This window comes from Phragmites australis, chromosome 10, assembly GCF_958298935.1.
Source record: "Phragmites australis chromosome 10, lpPhrAust1.1, whole genome shotgun sequence".
Taxonomy (NCBI): Eukaryota; Viridiplantae; Streptophyta; class Magnoliopsida; order Poales; family Poaceae; genus Phragmites; species Phragmites australis.
The window spans coordinates 33,082,239-33,100,790 of NC_084930.1; the positions used below are offsets into that span (position 1 = coordinate 33,082,239).

General features: G+C 45.3%; 3 protein-coding genes across 3 annotated transcripts; all 3 read left to right on the plus strand.

The window, feature by feature from the left end:
- Positions 1 to 6,286: 6,286 nt before the first annotated feature.
- Positions 6,287 to 9,254, plus strand: LOC133930855 (uncharacterized). The gene is made up of 7 exons (XM_062377622.1): positions 6,287 to 6,539; positions 6,620 to 6,730; positions 7,306 to 7,374; positions 7,529 to 7,660; positions 8,385 to 8,462; positions 8,545 to 8,670; positions 8,749 to 9,254. The coding sequence occupies exons 1-7, from the start codon at positions 6,327 to 6,329 to the stop codon at positions 8,929 to 8,931; spliced, it is 912 nt and encodes a 303-aa protein (XP_062233606.1). The 5' UTR covers positions 6,287 to 6,326; the 3' UTR covers positions 8,932 to 9,254.
- A 500-nt stretch (positions 9,255 to 9,754) lies between these two features.
- On the plus strand, positions 9,755 to 10,372 carry LOC133930275 (uncharacterized). Its single transcript, XM_062376917.1, has one exon. The coding sequence runs from the start codon at positions 9,755 to 9,757 to the stop codon at positions 10,370 to 10,372; it is 618 nt and encodes a 205-aa protein (XP_062232901.1).
- Positions 10,373 to 13,347: 2,975 nt separating this feature from the next.
- On the plus strand, positions 13,348 to 16,030 carry LOC133930856 (uncharacterized). The gene is made up of 3 exons (XM_062377623.1): positions 13,348 to 13,785; positions 14,488 to 14,649; positions 15,413 to 16,030. The coding sequence occupies exons 1-3, from the start codon at positions 13,441 to 13,443 to the stop codon at positions 15,767 to 15,769; spliced, it is 864 nt and encodes a 287-aa protein (XP_062233607.1). The 5' UTR covers positions 13,348 to 13,440; the 3' UTR covers positions 15,770 to 16,030.
- The last annotated feature ends 2,522 nt before the right edge of the window (positions 16,031 to 18,552 follow it).

The following is an 18,552-nucleotide window of genomic DNA, read 5'->3' on the forward strand; positions in this document are numbered from 1 at the left end:
TTGACTTCTCTGTCTTTGAAGCTCCCGTAAGACTTGGTCTTGAAGAACCTCTCAAACCTCTCCTCCTCTTCGGAGAGCCCGCCCCTTCTTATACCCCGTCAGGGTGGCCTAGCGTGCCCAGAAAAGAGGGCGCGAGTTCCAAGGCGCCATAAATGGAAAACAACCATCATGGGCTGCAGCTTGACGTTATGGGGGCTTGAAAACGCGCCTCCGTCCGGTCCTGTCGTCATCATCCCGCTTTTCAGCGAGTGCAGCAGGGAGGGCCCATCGGGCAGCCACCGAGCAACCTCGCGTGCTCGCCCGGTCAGAGCAATCCTGACACAGCAGGGCGGCATGCGATATGCCTCGAGCCCTACGATGATATCCCGAGGCGCGCCGGATGACGCGCGATGGGACCCACCGCATGAAATGTCCACATGCCTCCCTGCCAGGTAGTGGCAGGGACTGACAACATGCGTGGGGGGAGTGGTTGTAAGTGACAGGCCACGCTCCCTCTTAAATGCAGGATCGAGTCTCTCACCAATTGACACCTCACCACTGAGCCCTCGTGGGGTCCACCGACAAGGGGCTTCTCATGTCCTCGGGGACTACTGTTCATAGCCCCGAGCACTCTCTCCCGGATATGCCTTTTCTAGGTCCTTGGGGAACTCGGGTACCACTGTTCACGGCCCCGAGTGCCCACTCCCGGAACTGTGTCTGCTCAGGTCCTCGGGGAACTCGGGTACTCGGGGACCACTGTTCATGACCCCGAGCGCTCTCTCCTGGAACTGTGACTGCTTGGGTCCTCGGGGAACTCGGGTACTCGGGGACCACTGTTCATGGCCCCGAGCACCCTCTCCCGGAACTTGGTCTTCTTGGACCTCGGGGAGATAATCTCCGAGGTAGGGCGTCACGTGGCACTCTGTTGTCCTGGTCTCGGGACTCAGGAACCCCCGGTTCCCTTGTCACCGACACAAACACACCCTCATCCTGCCCGGCGGTGATGTCCATTTTGAGCATATATCACTCGCAAACCATGTTCACCTAGACACTAGACGTAATTAGTTGGTCACTTCATGACTAGCGTCTAGGCTATCTAGACGACGACTGGACGGTCTATACGATTTTGAATTGTAGCAGCAAAAGTGCAAACATATCTGACAGAGGAGGAGCACAGATGCGGGGAGTAGAGCACATACCCGACAGAGGAGGAGCACAGATGTGGGGAATTTAAGCAAGTACCTGTCCACGATAGAGGAGCTGCCAAGCTGAGGAGTAGAGCACAAACCTGGCGAAACGTAGATGATAGAGAGGAGTTGTGGAGCGGAGGGGTGACGACGTAGGCATGGGCGATGGCTCAGACGCGGGCACGGGCGACAACCCAGACACGAGGGGTGGCAACCTACAATGCGATAGATGAGAGGAGAGAAAAAGACGACAAATGCTAGGTGGGGAACGATTTAGGTCGTCTTTGTGCGGGGAATAGTTTGGTGGGGCCGAAATTTTCACTCGCATGTGGCCAAAACATTTTTTCCCGTGCGGACTCTCCAGGCACCAATACATTGCATTAGCAATACGATAGACTTGTCACACGCGTAGCCATCTAGTCATGTCTAGGAACCATCTAGCTCCGTTGACTAGGTCATCTTTGACCAAAATTGACCATCTAGATAGTCTAGCCGTCGAGAATTGCGTCTATACCATAAACTGGACGACGAACCTTCGATTAGCATTAAGTCATTGTCTAGATACGCTAGACGACCATCTACGCGAATATTGCTTGCGAGATAGACCCGACCGATGCAATTGCATCGCAGCCACAGGTGCAAGCAAGCCCACCACGGGCACGTTACTCTTACCTAGTTACCTCCAGCCCTCCTCCGCGAGATCTCATTTGGCTTGTGCACCGCTAGGGTTACCACTCCCCTCCTCCATTTCCTCACTTGCCGCCACTCTCCTCACCAGATTCGCTCCGCCGTCGGTCCCCTCTATCCCCTTCGGCGAGGGTCCCCTTCCATTCCAGGTAGGTAAGGTCGAATCTTCCACTCCCGTGTACTTTGTGCGCGTGGCACCTAGCGTTGCCACTCCTCCCACATCCCGTGTTGCCTTGCTCACCGCCGGTCCTTCTCTTTGCAGATCCGTGAGGTTGTGGCGGCGAGCATTCCCCTCTGTCCCCTCGGGCGGGTGCCCTTCCCTACCAGTGAGGTAAGTCCCTCTTCCTCCTGTGTATGTTTGGTTCCGGCTACGGTTGATTTCACCGTGCACAATCCGCTTTAGGGTTGATTAAGGATGGTTAAGGTCAGCCGATTAGGACATGATTAGGGTTAAGTTAACCCGGTTAAGACATGCTTACGGTGAGTGTCGTTTCTTGCCGGTAATGCTTGTTTATGGTTAGGCTAAGATGTAATTTTAGGATGTTTATGTGCATCTCAGAATTGGGAATTGCTTTTTTCAATACCTGGTTGCAATTTATGTTTTTATATGGTTAGATGGATGGCTTGCTCGTAAACGCTGTGCTCTCATTGTTCTGGGTGCTAGACTAAGTGCTACAATATGTGCGTGCATGTTGTTTCTCTAGGTGCTCCGGTATAGCCTGGGAAATTGACGAGCTAATCGAGACCCAATTACCCAATGATCTATTGGTCTAGTAAACAACCGGGCCATTTTATACCAAAAATATTGAATCATGAGGCGTTGGACATAGATCCAACGGGCCATGTCTGTCGTAAAGTTGCATAACTGGCTTTCTATAGGAAGTCTCGGAAGTGTGATCTTTCTAACCGGTCTAGGTGGCGTCATATTTATTAATTTTAGTTTCTCGTGAAGTGAACCAAAAGCAATGAATACTAATTCGAAGAGAAAATAAAGCAAATTGAGAGTACAAAAAACATGAATTGGGTATGCGTTATTAATTAATTATTTGAATTACGGATACCAAACCTTAGCATTGGCGCATATTTCCAACACTCACCTGGCTACAAGACAAACTGGCAATGCGTGAAACACTTTTTTGATTGCAGATGGGAAAATGTGTATGCCAATTTTTCAGTTAGGAGAATCACTTTTTCGTTGGCTATAGATGGGAAAATGTGTACAACATTTTTTTTCGAAGTTTGCTAATGAAAAACTTGCGATGGCTAGAAGTCTCACTAATGAAAAACTTGTGATGGCTATAAAAAAACTTGATTTTTTTTTTATAGAATTTTGATTGCCTTATCATTGTGTGTTGTCTCCAGCTTATTCGAGTTGATCAGACCACTAACCGGAGCACAGATTGTTCCTCAACGATAGTGATCCTTGAGTGAACTTCAGCCTATGCACACTCAAATGACTTGTCCTCAATTAAATTCGTCATACTCATTTTCTCATTTGGTCCATCATTTCTTCGTCCTCTTATCAGCATCCATCTTCCCCTAGACGCATTTTAGCGAGGAACGAACTGACTTCATCAAGGCTCAAACTGCATTTTTACTTGATTTTTTTTATAGAGTTCTGATTGCCTTATCGTCGTGTGTTGTCCCCAGCTTATTCGAGTTGATAAGATCACTAACCAGAGCTCTTTCTTTGGCAAATTATGTCTCATTGACTGTGATCCTTGAGTGAACTTCAGCCTCTGCACACTCAAATGACTTGTCCTCAATTAAGTTTGCCATACTCATTTTCTCATTTGGCCCATCATTGGTAAGAGAGTTCGCTGCATCTGTTCTGGAAGCGACAAATTAAGAAGGGATCAAACCTCGGATCATTCTATTATCAATCATGAAAGTCATTTAACACAAACCACAAACAATCATACAATGAAAGTGGTACATTTTCTGGCCTCGGTAAGATGTCCAGCCATTTTTTTTCCAACACTCACCTTGCTACAAGGCAAACTGGCAATGTGTGAAACACCTTTTCGATTGTAGATGGGAAAATGTGTCTGCCATTTTTTCAGTTAGGAGAAACACTTTTTCGTTGGCTATAGATGGGAAAATGTGTACACCATTTTTCTAAGTTTGCTAATGAAAAACTTGCGATGGCTATAAAAAAACTTGATTTTTTTTTATAGAATTCTGATTGCCTTATCATTGTGTGTTGTCTCCAGCTTATTCGAGTTGATCAGACGACTAACCGGAGCGCAAATTGTTCCTCATCGATAGTGATCCTTGAATGAACTTCAACCTCTGCACACTCAAATGACTTGTCCTCTATTAAGTTTGCCATACTCATTTTCTCATTTGGCCCATCATTGGTAAGAGAGTTCGCTGCATCTGTTCTGGAAGCGACAAATTAAGAAGGGATCAAACCTCGGATCATTCTATTATCAATCAGGAAAGTCATTTAACACCAACCACAAACAATCATACAATGAAAGTGGTACATTTTCTGACCTCAGTAAGATGTGCAACCATTTTTTTCTCCTTTTGGTATTGTGAACAACTAGGCCTTTTTTATGCCAAAAATAGTCGAATTCTAAGGTATTGGACATAGATTCGACGGACAATGGCTGCCTAAACTCGCATGACCGGCCTTCAATAGGAAGTCTAACTGGAAGTGTGGTCTTTCTAACCGGTCTAAGTGGCTGCATATTTCCAACACTGATGCCAAACCTGAGCATTGGCGCATGTTTCCATCACTGACCTGGCTACGAGGCAAAATGGCAATGTGTGAAACATATTTTCTTGATTGTAGATGGGAAAATGTGTATGGCATTTTTTCCAGTTAGGTGAAACGCTTTTTATTGGCGATGAGAAAGTTTGTACAACATTTTTTCCTCAGTTTTTGCTAATGAAAAACTGGCGATGGCTAGAAGTCTCACATTAACTTAGAAAATGCATTATAATATTCCATGTAGAAATTCATGAGGTCCCAGTAAAATTATGTACTTCACGGATTTCAATCTTTTTGTATAACCTTGAGAATATATATAGATTGTATTGTTTACCTCCAAAAATAATTGAAATACACATCAATAACAATTTGAGTCACAAATGCGTAATAACATTTGGACGTGTGTGCAATGGACAGCTTCAATCTATGTAAGTAATGTTTGCGTCTTCAGCATGAGAAATGTGCTACGAAGCAGTTTCAGATGCTGGCAACCAAGCGTGAGCCGATGTGGCGTTCAACCATCAAAGGCAACCAAGCTGAAGTACCAGGAGTACAACAGACTGTGCTACGCACGCTTGAGCTGGTTTCCTGGCCAATAAAAAAGAGCGTTCATCTTGAGCTCACGGCAAGTGTTCAACCCATCGGATCCAACGTCTTTCTTCTCAACCTAGGTAGTATTTAGTTCCTGCATGAATCGATCTATGTACAAGCTGGTGTAGGATCTGAGCATGTCTTTAGTGTTTGGTTCTCGTTGAATCACACCATTCTATTTAAAATAAGATTATTTAGATTCTTAAAATATACCGAGAAGATATTGTATAAAGTCGTGCGGCAAAATCGACCGAACGACTCGTACATATCGAATCATCCCTGCCTGAGCAGTTCCCGTCACCATCACTAGCTCTCGCCTAGCACACCATCTCCCTCGCTGAAACCATTGAAACCAAACAATTTTCTAGCGTTTCCATAATAAGCAAACATGTTTTACCTTTCTTTATATCGGATGAACATAAAATAAGATCCACAAGCAATTAAAACATGTTGCCATATGAAAAATAACACGTGTTGTCCAAACATTGCTCCAAGCCAACATTCGCCTACCCACTTTTTTGAAATTTAAATTCTTTGCAACAGCAAACACATGCTTACATTTTGTACTTTCCAAAAATGTTCTGTACACAAATGTCACATTTTTCTACTTCTCCAAAAAATTGAAATGTGTACACCACATAAATAACTTATGCATTAGTTAGCATACATGCTTACATTCCATACTTTCTAAAAATGTTCTGCGCACAAATGTCACATTTTCCTACTTCCCCAAAAAATTGAAATGTATACTTCACATAAATAACTTATGCATTGGTTAGCGCACATGCTTACATTTCGTACTTTCCAAAAATGTTTTGTACAAAGATGTCACATTTTCCTACTTTCCAAAAAAATTTGAAATATGTACACCACATAAATAACTTATGAATTGGTTACCTATGTGCAGCAAAAAAAAAAACTCACACTCCTACGTGGTCTGCCACGTAGGCTCGAGCAAACCCAAGTCAGAACGCAGGTCTGCCACGAACCACGTCACGCATCCTACGTGGTCTCCTCCCATTGGCCCAAATAACCCAAACACGTCCCCACCCTCCGATCACGCGACGTGTACGAACGGACGGCGCAGAACTCACACTCCACATGTCCACCGCTTCAAGTCCGCCTGCCGAACAAGCGAGGAGAGAGAAGTGAACCCATCGAAGATGGCGAGACACGCCGTCGCCTTGCTCTTGGCCGTCGCCTTGCTTGCGGCCGTCTCCCTGCACCCGGCCACCGCGGCGGGGCAGAAGAAGCCGGCGACGGCCGCGAGGAGGGAGGACATCCCCTACATCCGGTGCCAGGTGTGCGAGCGGATCGCGCGCGAGATCTCCGCGCAAGTCGCCAAGAAGCAGCAGGCGCTCCCGCCCTCCAAGAAGGTACTCTAGTTAAATTCGAGCGGTTTGTAGGCTGTACGAGTGTCTGGTGTGCTGATGAGTTGGGGTGGGGGTGCGTGCAGGTGCCGGAGATCGAGATCATCGAGATCGCCGAGAATGTGTGCAACCTGAAGAAGCAGGAGGCGGACTGGATGCTCCGGATCGATATCGTCGAGAAAGGCGACAAGCTGGAGGTGAATTGGCGTTCTCTGCTTGCTCTGTTGTTAATTGAGTTTGATGCGGAAACATTCAAAAGATTATCAGATGCAGAGCTACATTGTTAAAGTAACTGACTAGTGGTCAGATGCAAGTTAGCAGTGATCAGACATGTTTAAATCTCAGTTTGAGTGACAGTATGAACTATGTTCATCAGTAAATGCCTTAGTTTTGAGTTTTGACTGTGAGCAGCTTGGTGTGACTGAACTTCTTCAACTCAGCAGTTTAGTAGCAGTGAACTTCTTATGTGAATGTCTTTGTTTGTTCAGGCTTTAGCCTTAAAATTCGCCGTTTTTAAGTCAATATCTATAGTTTTCTTGATTTTCCCCTTATGAACACTAGAGAAGCTAAATTCTGAACTAATTTTTTTTATTTAATAGGGAGTATAAGTGGCACCAAATTAACACGAGTTATATGTAAGACTGGTAGTTGGATGCTCATAATTGAGGCAGCCAGACAAATTAAAATGGTCAACATGTAGCACTGTGGTTAATTGTGATTTACGGTGTTGCATCATCTGAATCTCGTACTAATTTATAGAAGTATTTTGCAGCTTGTTGAGCAAGACGAAGAAGGGCATTGTAACGCAGAATGCAAGACCATTGAACGTGCATGCCAGGAGGTGAATGAGTCATATATTCTTTAACCGTGCTAATCTTGCATGGAGCTTGTTAAAGTTTCCTTTCCAACTGTTGATAGTAATTCATCAATAATGATGCACTATCATTTCTATCATTTTTTTCAAGTTGTGCTTCACTGCATTAAATTCATTGCAGGTGATGGGGTATGCTGATACTGATGTTGCTGAGTTTGTCTACAAAAACAAGCCCTCAGTAGACCAACTGATGAAATTTCTCTGCAAAGATCTTTCCAAAGCATGTGCCAAGGACCCACCACCAGTGCCGAAAGTGAGTCATTGATGCCTTGTTTGTGTCCTTTAAATTGACTATTTTCTAACAAGCTAGCTATTTGAACTAAAAGAAATGTGGTGTTGATTATGAGCAGTGAAATCTTGCTAGTCCTAAGTTAGGTTCTAGGCCTCTAGCAGTTTTATTTTGAAGCAAGATATACATATGTTGAAGATAATCATGATAACAACCAACCATGAAACTGTCACCTATCTGAAGTTGAGCTTTAGCCTTTAGCCATTAATTACCTTCTCAAGCCATAAGTTGGGCGCATGGTGACCTGTTTTAGTTAGATAATGGTTCACTTACCTTAAAAAAACGAATTGATTGGATTATGTAGTATGTAGTGAATTCAGTTTTTTCTGAAGTATATGCTGCAGTGCTTTGGTACAACTGTGATGATAATACTACAAGAAATGCTCCCTAGAGGGGAAAGTAAAGGGAGTTTAGTAACAACTTTAGCAATAGGCATGCTGGAAATAAAACAACTTTAGCGATAGAATCAAGGAGTTGACAATGGTATCGCATTCTTGTTTTAGAAGGTTGGGATCGCCTGATTTAGAACCTTATTTTAGCACAAGTTGCATGCCGTGTTTGGATGCTTCGCTTGTAAAAGTTCACTCCACCTGATAATAAAACATTAGCCTGTGAGGTTTTGGGGACATGAATGCCGAGATACAAGTATCTGCATTTCATTTCTGAGAAATCATTGTAACATTCTCAGGATCGGGTCCCTGGAGATCCATTTGCCGCAAAGCCTTCGAAAGATGCTGAGATGGAAAAGATATTAAGATCAATGGAGGTATATATTCTAACTGCGGCTATTATACCTTTATCCAAGTATATGCAACATATGATGAAATAGTACTGATGGGTGATGGCAGGGCATGCCGGGAGCCCCGAGCATGAAGATGTACTCTAGAGACGATCTGATGAAAAACAACTTCGGGGCTGAAGAGGATGAGGAGGAGGATGATGAAGATGAGGAGGACAACTTCTCGAAGAACTTGGTAATGATTCAGATGATTTCAGATATAAATATTTATTTCAGTTATAGCAGTTAATCACACCTCCTCTACCCCTGCCAGGGAAAAGTTCTAAAAGACAAGGGTTCTCAAAAGAAAGATTTGAAACAGCAAGTCGTGCAACAGTTTAAGGATACCAGCAAAAAATTGAAAGGGAACGTAAACAAGGTGTCTAAAATGGTAAAGAAATGGTGGCAAGGGACGAAGAAGCCTGCAAAATCTGGCAAAAGCAAAACTGAACTGTGAAGACCGCAGCATTGTCGAATTGGTTCAGTAAAGTGATACATCTTCCATTTTCCTGGAGCAAAATCTTAGATGATTTTCTTGGAACAGTGTGCCCGCAGCAAAAGCATCCAAAGCTTTTGATAGAGATTTTAACTACATAAACGTGTACAATTTTTTCAGTCATTTTCAATGTACACTAGGAGAACAGCTGGACTCTGGAGTTCGACAATGAGCACTTCTGTGAAGGAGGCACTGCTAGTTTACAATGTTAGTCAAGTGTCAATTTGTGAAACAACTGGACTTATGTGAAGGAAGCACAACTAGTTTACTAGTTTACAATGTTAGTCAAGTGTCAATTTGTAAATGCTAGATGCCTATGATTTGCACACGTGACTGCTTTTAGCAGTTTTATTTGTAGGCGTGTGATAGGTGTGCACTCACACGTGTGTGAGTGTGATGTGAATGTGTAGTGGTGTGTGCGTGTGAAACTGAGCATAACAGTAACTTAGATTATTACAAGGCTGTTAATTCAAGTGTCAAAGCACGGAACCTAACTGTTCATCAGCTAGCTGGAGGTTTACACAGGCAGGCACAGCCCAAGTTTATCCCATGAAATTTCTCCCCAAATTTAGCTTGTCCCAGTTAAGAACAAAAAGCACCAGTATCATCCCAGAGCCACACAATCTGAAACCGAACCGGCCCTTTCCAGTTTCCAATTTGGAAACGGGAGGTTCCACCGCCTCGCCGGAAAGAGAAGCTTCGGACGAGCAGCTAGCTTCTCGCGCAGAGACGGGAGCTCGCCGACGTGACAACTTCCCACGTCGCCGGCACCCCGCCGGGGGCAATGGCAAGGTGGCTGCAGCCGTCGCCGCCGGACGGCGCGCACCCCTTCGGCCACGACGCCATCGCGCTGTCCTTCTTCGTTGCGTGCGTGGCCGCCACGGTCGCGCTGGTGTCGTCCATGTGCTCGGCGTGCGGCCGCAAGCCTAAGGCGGCCAGCCAAGCGACGCCCGCCACGGCCGGGCTGGGCTCCGTCTCCGACGGCCACGCCGACACCGAGGAGGAGGAGGCGGTGGTGACGCTGTCGCCGGAGCTGGCGACGCATGGGCCTATCGCGCCGGTGGCGCTGCCGTCGTCGACTTCGAAGCGGCGTCTGTCCATCAGCCTGAGCAAGAACCTGAGCATGAACATCCCGGACAAGCTGCGGCTGAGCCGGCGGGAGCGCAAGGAGCACAAGGTGGAGTCGGAGGACACGCTGTGGAAGAAGGGTATCATCCTCGGGGAGAAGTGCAAGATCCCCGGGGAGAGGGATGGAGAGGCCGGTGACGGCGTGGACCCCGCCGACGAGATCGCCGCCGGGAGCTTCCGGCGGTCGAGCTACTCGCGGCCGATGTCGCGGTCGAGCTCGTTCGCCATGCACCAGCAGCACGACGCCTCCGCCTTGCAGGCATCGCATACTTGACACTCCATATGCACCGAGAGGGACGTACGTGCGTCGGGGTTGCATGGGAGAGATGCTAGTGTGTGCATTCCGGTGGTGGTTGCTCGTTCGCCATGCACCAGCAGAATACTTGGTTGTTTTTTATTCTGATTATGGATTTTAGTCCTAGTAAAAGTAAAAACAAATGATTACAATCTAAAAGCTAATTCTAATTATTCACGAGCTAAATTATACTATAAAATTTTACAATCTATAATTACATAAAAACAAGCAATGTCTAAATCTGATTATCATATGTGAATTTTTTATGAAGTTGTGTGCTATGAAGTTTTTGGATAATCTTTGGAAGCACTACCCCGTTGGAACGTTCGAATTTCGTACGAAGTGCGAATGTATTTTTTTTTTTAAAAATAGTTCAATTCCCGCATGAATTAGGGAAAATTCTGTGTTCTAGACATGTTAAGGGGAGGAAATGGGGGTTGTGCTGATAATTTGGTGTGTTTTTCAGTGTGTTTCTTGGAGCAGTGGAGTCGCTTGCTCGAGTACATTCATGGAGAAGTTGCAACAGCCGGCTGTGCTCAAGTGGAGACTGCAACTGAGGGGGAAAAAGGAGAGAAAAAGATAGTCATGCCGCCCTGTTTCGAAGATGCAACTTATGAACATTCTCATCCCTGCAACTTTGCAAGCGCTGATGATCCTGATAAACACACAAATTCACAGTGTTTCTTCGTCTCCGGGATATCTTATTTGTGAAACATTTCTATGAGACACGGTTGCATAATGCATTTGAGGCGATCGATAACTTACAGGAAGCGCGTGCCGCCCGGGTTGAGGTTCATGGCGAAGAAGGCGAGGGCCGCCGCTGCCAACCCCCAGACGACGAGGCCCATCGCCAACTTCGCTCACGCGCTCAGCGGTCTCCGTGCTGGCCGGCGTGTTGCTGCCGCTCGTGCCGGTGGCGCCGCCGCCGCCGCCACAGCCACCACCACTGCCCCTGCTGGCGGAACTGAGTAGTAACAGAGTAATAATCAGCTAAGGGAGCGATCGTTGGAGTTCATCAACTAGCAGTACGTACTCCTACCGACCACTAACAATCAGAGAGAGAGAGAGAGAGAGAGCTCACGGCGAGCCGCATTGCTCCCAGCAGGATCCATCCACGATCCAAGCTAACCACAAAGCAGCCGGCCGAGAGCTTGCTCACTTCACTCCTGTTCCTGTCTTGTGGGTTGTGGTCCTTGTGGAACTAGTAGCACCGGCTAGCCTGCGATCGAGGGGATGGAGCCCGGGCACTGCAGCCAACAGAGACGAGGAACGCGCGAAGCTGCGACGCGCGCGCGGGGGGACGACACGTCACTATACGGTCGACGATCGACGACGACGGAGAGTTAGCTTCGGCGGCGTAAAAAAACCAAGATGCTGGATTGCGCGAAATGGCAACAACGTACCCATCCGCTCAGAGAGAGCACACGAGGATCCATCTACATCACGAATCTGGCTGGCCAGTAGTACTGGCCGGAGTGAGCGGAGGGGATGGGTTTTGTGTGTATAAGATCATTTCAGCCATATTCTCTTTATTTTATTTTCTTTCCAATTCTCTTTTTCGTTCCTATTCTCTTTATTTTTCTTCATCTCCAACAATTTCTTTTCGAGGAGAATTGCGAAGGGAAAGGAAGGAGAATCATGTCCTAAAAGGAATAATTTTGAAAATCCCGTCGTGAAGAAAACTGTAAAGGGAAACCGTTGGAGCATTGAAAGGAATGAAAATCATTTCACGACGAAAATCTTGCCCGCGAAGGGAATCCCTTGAGCGTGGCCTAACACCCTTCGTGTCGATGCAAGCAAGGTACGTTGGTACACGTTAGTTGCTTTATAGGTGTAGTACAACATCACTAAGATTTTAAGTGAGGGGAAGAAGAGAGATGAATCAAAAATATTGTTTTATAAAGTAAGTTTTATAAACTAAATTTATTATTATGATACTATTTTTATATTATTGTACGAGTTGCTATTATCATTCAATTTATAATAATCATTTGTTCCATACATAAATTAAGGAATTTTGAGATGGACCAGACAAATCGTTTCACAAACTAATAATGGTCATGCACTCGCCTATAGAATTAATAAAGAGTCATTATCCTATCAATCCTTGCTATGTCTAAACTTGATAAATTTTGTAGTGTTAAGTCAAATTATGCCGCAAGCTCCATGCTTGATGGTGCCCTTCCGTCAATTTTTTAAGTTCCAATTTTGTGCCAAAGACTTTGATTTCACATATAAGTGCCAGTGGAGTGCTACAAATAGAATCCACTGGGTTCTAGTTAGCATCGTTTATATTTGAGATTATGACATATTTAATAGTCTTTGAACTACTAACTTTCATTCTTGATTACTGAAAACATCCCTGCCAAATGCTATAATTTAGAAGATACAGTTCTCTAAACCCAATGTACCGTGACAAGGTTAGATTGGTTAATCTTCTTCTTCTTTTTTTGTCTCTCTTTGGTTGACAAGCTTTTAAACTCAGGCCTGCATAGGAAAAAAAAGAAGGACATTTAGACCCCTAAATTTCCACTCATAAACCACAAATAAGATCGCTCAACATTTACGTACCTAATATTGTTTAATAATATGTTTGCATATATTATAAATGGAGGAGTGATCACCTGAATTATGCCGGAGGAATTAAGAAACGCAAGATCTACAAAACTATTTTCTCATCGGAAGCCAAGTGCTTTTCGGTGTAACCACGACCCAACGAAGTGAAGACTTGAAGTATGAAGATGAAAAGAAAATGCAAGTTCATAGTTATTTGTGGACGTATAATTTATTACAATCGTTTATATATTACACATAATATTTATTTATAAATTGATTTTTCTTATTTATCATATTTTTTAAGTAAATCTTTAATACGAATTTTAATGTAAACAAATAGTTATGATAAATCTTGTGCACCCCAAGTGCTAGTCGAAATTTCCACTACTCAGCTGAAGGGGCCTTCCGACCGCGCCATCGAAACGAACCCAACATTGCCACGATCTCCGACCAAGCCCATCTCCCACCCAACCCACGACCGCGCTGTCCCAATGGCAACGGACCCCACGCCGCCCGCCGCGGCGGCGCCGCGCTACTCGCTGCCGCCGGTCCGCCTTCCCCCGGAGGACATCCTCTTCTGCGTCGACGTCGACGTCGAGGCGCGCGCTGAGATGAAGTCCGCCGCCGCCGCGGCGTCCTCCGGCTCTACCTCTACCGCGTCGTCAGGGCCGCAGCCGACGGGGGCGGCCGGGGGCGCCTGGGCGGCGGGGCCCCGGCCCGGGGTGAGGCGGATGGACGCGGTCAGGCAGGCGCTGCTGCTCTTCGTCCACGGCAAGCTCACCATGTGCCCCGACCACCGCTTCGCATTCGCCTCCCTCGGCGAGACCGTCTCCATGGTACTGCGATGTCCCTGACCCCTTCATTTCTCGGTTAGGTTTAGCGGTAATTCGCGTTCATTGTCCCTTTCGATAAGAAATTTAGAGTGTACTATTCCTATTTCTGCAGAAATTTTTGACGAGTACCTGCTGTCTCACACTAGAAATCACGATTCCTTTTGTGCTGGGTAGATCAAGGAACTATTAACTGTACGTGCTAGTATGTTTAATTCGAGATATGAAGGGATCTGCAGGAAGGAATTCTGTTTAGGTTGGGTTGAAGTTAAGATTTGAGTGAGATAGTGGACCCAAATATTTCCCAAATTGTACTCTTTTGTTATTCTGTACTCCCTCTGTCCATCTATATAAGGCATATTTTTATTTGAAAAAGTCAAACTTTGTAAAGTGTGACCAACAATTAGTCAAATTATATGTATGTTTAGTTTACAAAAATTGTACCAATAGATTCATATTTCGAAGTGCTTTTAATACGATGTTAACTTCGTAGCACTTGGCAATATATTATATATCATAAGAGAAATTCAATGTCAAAACTCAAAATCTACTTTTGAAGACTTTTTCATTTTAAAATACGCCTTACATAGATGGACGGAGGGAGTAGTTTGCTATGGGTGTTGGTGGTAACTGGTAAGATCCTTATTTTGTTTTCTGGAACATGATAGTTAATTGAGAAATTTACTTGCTTCCTCACTGGATTTTAAGGTTAAGAAGGACTTCAGCAGTGATGCTGGTTCTGCAAGTGAGGCAATCCGAACCCTGTCCGCTTCAGAATCAAGATATTCGATGGCTGATCTCACTCAGCTCTTCAAGATAGCTCACCAGGAAGGGAAAAGAGCAGAATTCCAAGGCCGTCTACTCAGGGTGGTAAGCTTTTTGTATCTATCACTCAGGTTCACATTGCTTTTAAATAATGGCTGGGTGGTAATTTTCTTCTGTAGTGTTGGTAACCAATCCAACACCCGGCAGAAGTGGTCATGTAAAACATTGTTGATAACCATGTGGGCAGCTAGAATCTGGTTGGCAATTGGTTAACAAACAGCAAGAACTGTCCAAAGGATATTGTGAAAGAATTAGTTAGTATGTAAAGCAATGTGAACCCAAGCTAGGTTGGCCTAAGTCATCCACATCAAAGGTTACAAACACTTAGACTTGCCGTGGTTGGTCCCAAATGGCAAATAACACTATGCTTATGCGAAACCATTATAGGGTTATCCCGTGGGCACACAGTTGGGTCTTGGAGCCTCTAGGTTTCCATTGTTTGGATGCTTTTCTTCCCTAGAATTTTCTTTTATTATCACATGCGTGTGATGTAAAGTTAACATAAAGGGATTACATAATAAATTATGGTGCTCTGAAATACTAGCGTGTTTCAATACATGTAAAATGCAAGGACAACTCTAAACTGGAAAGACCGAGCTGGTTGAGATGCTAGCGAAGGTTCAGAAAGCATAGAAATTAGCTCTCACCTGGATCACCAATTTTCATACTGTTGGCAACATGTTGAACACGATTCTTTCAATAACGACACACTGTTTCCATATGTAGTAATTTACTTTCCATTTCTTCAGTTATAATGTCTTGAGTCTGTCTTGACGGGTCTTGACGGCTGCTAGGCTAATCATTCCAGGTACTCATATACTGCCGTTCCTCTACCAAGCCACAGCATCAGTGGCCCGTAAAAGAAAAGAATTTCACCCTGGACATAATCTATCTCCACGACAAGCCTAATGCTGATAACTGTCCACAGAAGGTTTATGATGCCTTGGTTGATGCTCTCGAGCATGTCAGCCAGTATGAGGGGTACATTCTTGAGACTGGTCAAGGGCTTGCTCGTGTCCTGTTTCGTCAGATGTGCATTCTTCTATCCCATCCTTTGCAACGTTGCATCCAAGATGACCTTGATATCCCCAAACAAGTTGCTAAGAAAACTCTGGCAATTGAAGCTGTTCAGAATGAAGATGGCACACCAGTCTCCAGTCAGTAGTTAGGTCTTTTAGTTCAATGGTATGCAAACATGAAGTTACTTGCAAGTTTCCATCTGATTTCTTTTTCATTGCCATTCTACTAGTTCAGTAGGCCTGCTCTGTGTGATAGAGATGCCATCTCAAAATTATGTGTTCTATGTTGTATATGGCCAATGAGATATCATTTTGTTGCTGTGCCTTGCTTGGCTGGGCATTAAATATGTAGCACATCGTACAAAGAATTATATGTCTTTGGCACTTAAATTTCCTTGGTTTGCAAACATTTAGCTGTGCTGTAGAATATATGATGCTTTACTTATCTGAAAATTCTTTGCTGATTTTCGTTTTGTGCTAGGGGCACCTTTTATGTCATGCAACCACTTAGGCCACAGTGATCTTGTCATGAGTCCCACACCAATTTACTTGATGAACATGTTATTTTCCTGGTCTTTTACATTCAAATAAGGAATATTCACATACATCTGGGTGGACAGCATATGCTTAGGCTTTTGATAGATTTCTTGCTTTACACAACAAATGTTCTGAGTATCAGTTACTTAAATCTTGAATAGCAGCATTTACTCGTCCCCGGTGACTGGGCACTTTGGAACATGGGGGGATTGCTCCTTCTCTGAGACTCTCCCTGGCGACTGGGTCCTTTGGAACGTGTATGGCCCGTCCAGAGACATGCATAAACCTACGTTCCTGGAGGAGATCAAAGCCTTGTGTCAGGATACGCAACGGAAATGGCTAATCGTGGGAGACTTAACCTCATCTATCGAGCCCGGGACAAGAATAACACAAACATCAACCGCAACCTCATGACTCAATTCCGTGACGTGCTGAATTTCTGCGACCTAAAATAGATTCATCTTCAGAACATAAAGTACACCAAGAGCAATGAGAGACATAACCCAACCTTGGTCAAATTAGATCGACTGTTCTGTAACGACGCTTGGGATATTGCCTTTGACTCGCACATCCTACATGCTCTCTCCTCGGCTCACTCCGACCACTGCCCCCTCCTCTTATCAAATCAAACCAGCCTGCTCGACGAAAGCGCCTCAAATTTGAGAATTCCAGGATACAAATGCCGGGATTTAGACAAGTAGTTCAGAAGGCATGGAATGCGAATAACCCGCATATTGAGCCTATGCATCGCTTTAACTTCAGACTCCAAACCAGGCCAAGGACCTTTAGGAGTGGAGCAAACAATTAATCTCCGGCACCAAGCTACAACTCCATATGGCCCTAGAAATCATATTGCGGCTGGACATAGCTCAAGAAAGGAGAGCCCTGTCCAATGAAGAGAGGGACCTGCGAGCCAAGCTAAAGCACAAGGTAATGGGGTTGTCCATCATCAAGTGTGCGAGAAAGCGACAGCGCTCACGAATCATGAACCTACGGATCGAGGACACGAGTACAAGATATTTCCACCTTAAAGTGAACTTCAGGAGGCGTAAGAATTTCATACAACACCTCAGGAAAGAGCAAGGTTGGGCCATCTCACAAGACGAAAAGGAGGAAGTTGCCAATGAACATTTCACAAACATCATGGCCGCAATGCCACCTCGTGTCCAGGACCTTAACTAGGAGGAACTTGAGCTGGAGACTCAGGATCTCTCTCACCTTGCTGCCCCTTTCACTGAGAGCGAGGTGCTTAATGCGCTGCGCCAAATGCCTAAGGAAAAGGCACCAGGACCTGACGGCTCCACAACAACCTTCTACTACTCCTGTTGGGATATCATCAAACATGACCTAATAAGTGTTTTTCAGAGGTTCTTCGACCAACTTACCACAAGCTTGAGTCTGCTAAACTCTACCAGCATTATCTTAGTCCCAAAGGAGGAGGGGGCGGAGCGGATATCTGACCACTGGCCCATTAGCCTCATCCATGGTGTAGCCAAAATCCTAGCCAAGATGCTCGCGCTTCGGCTACAGCCCGTCATGAACAATCTAACTTCAAATAATCAAAGTGCTTTCATCAAGACAAGAGCCACATGACAATTTATGTACGTCCGGAATTTGGCAAGACATTTCCATAGACTAAGAACCCCGGCCCTCCTCTTCAAGCTTGATATCGCCAAGGCCTTTGATTCAGTACTGTGGGACTACCTTCTAACTGCTTCGATGATGGGGCTTCCCTCCAATCTGGCGCTAATGGCTTTCTTCGCTATGGAGTACATCTACCTCCCAGGTTCTTATAAATGGTGTCCCTACCCCGACGATCCACCATGACCGGGGATTGCGCCAAGGAGACCCCCTCTCCTCGCTCCTCTTCGTCCTCACCATTGACCCGCTGGTGGCGATCCTACGACAGACCACTGAGCTATGGCTCCTCTCACCTCTTTGGGGCCGCCGTCATCTTCCTATTCTCAACAGCCGCTGATGTGGGTACCCTCAGGCAGATTATTCAACACTTCTAGGAAGTAACTAGCTAGTGACGAACCTGGAGAAAAGTGAAGTTGTGTCCATTCACTGCAATAACATCGACCTCAATGTCGTCCTCGCTGACTGGCCAACAGCCAGAACTCGGTTCCCTATCAAGTACCTTGGCCTGCCATTGACTCTCACTCATTTGAGAAAGGTGGACCTCCAGCCGCTAGTTGACAAGGCCGCAGAGCGCATCGGGAACTGGCAAGGGAAATTGTTGACTCAAGCAGGAATGAAGACTCTTGTCAGGTCAGTGCTCTCCTCGCAACCTATTTACTATCTCATAGCTTTCAGAGTGCCGATGGATGTCATTGAGGAAGTGGACTCTATGAGACGTTAGTTCCTTTGGGCGGGGACAGATAGAATCACA

Excerpts from the sequence above, each read along its gene's own strand:
- LOC133930855 (XM_062377622.1), top strand. The coding sequence starts at position 6,327 with ATGGCGAGACACGCCGTCGCCTTGCTCTTGGCCGTCGCCTTGCTTGCG. Across the intron at positions 6,540-6,619 it reads CGCTCCCGCCCTCCAAGAAG|GTGCCGGAGATCGAGATCAT; the intron begins GTACTCTAGTTA and ends GGGTGCGTGCAG. Across the intron at positions 8,463-8,544 it reads AGATATTAAGATCAATGGAG|GGCATGCCGGGAGCCCCGAG; the intron begins GTATATATTCTA and ends GGGTGATGGCAG.
- LOC133930275 (XM_062376917.1), top strand. The coding sequence starts at position 9,755 with ATGGCAAGGTGGCTGCAGCCGTCGCCGCCGGACGGCGCGCACCCCTTC.
- LOC133930856 (XM_062377623.1), top strand. The coding sequence starts at position 13,441 with ATGGCAACGGACCCCACGCCGCCCGCCGCGGCGGCGCCGCGCTACTCG. Across the intron at positions 13,786-14,487 it reads TCGGCGAGACCGTCTCCATG|GTTAAGAAGGACTTCAGCAG; the intron begins GTACTGCGATGT and ends CTGGATTTTAAG. Across the intron at positions 14,650-15,412 it reads AAGGCCGTCTACTCAGGGTG|GTACTCATATACTGCCGTTC; the intron begins GTAAGCTTTTTG and ends TAATCATTCCAG.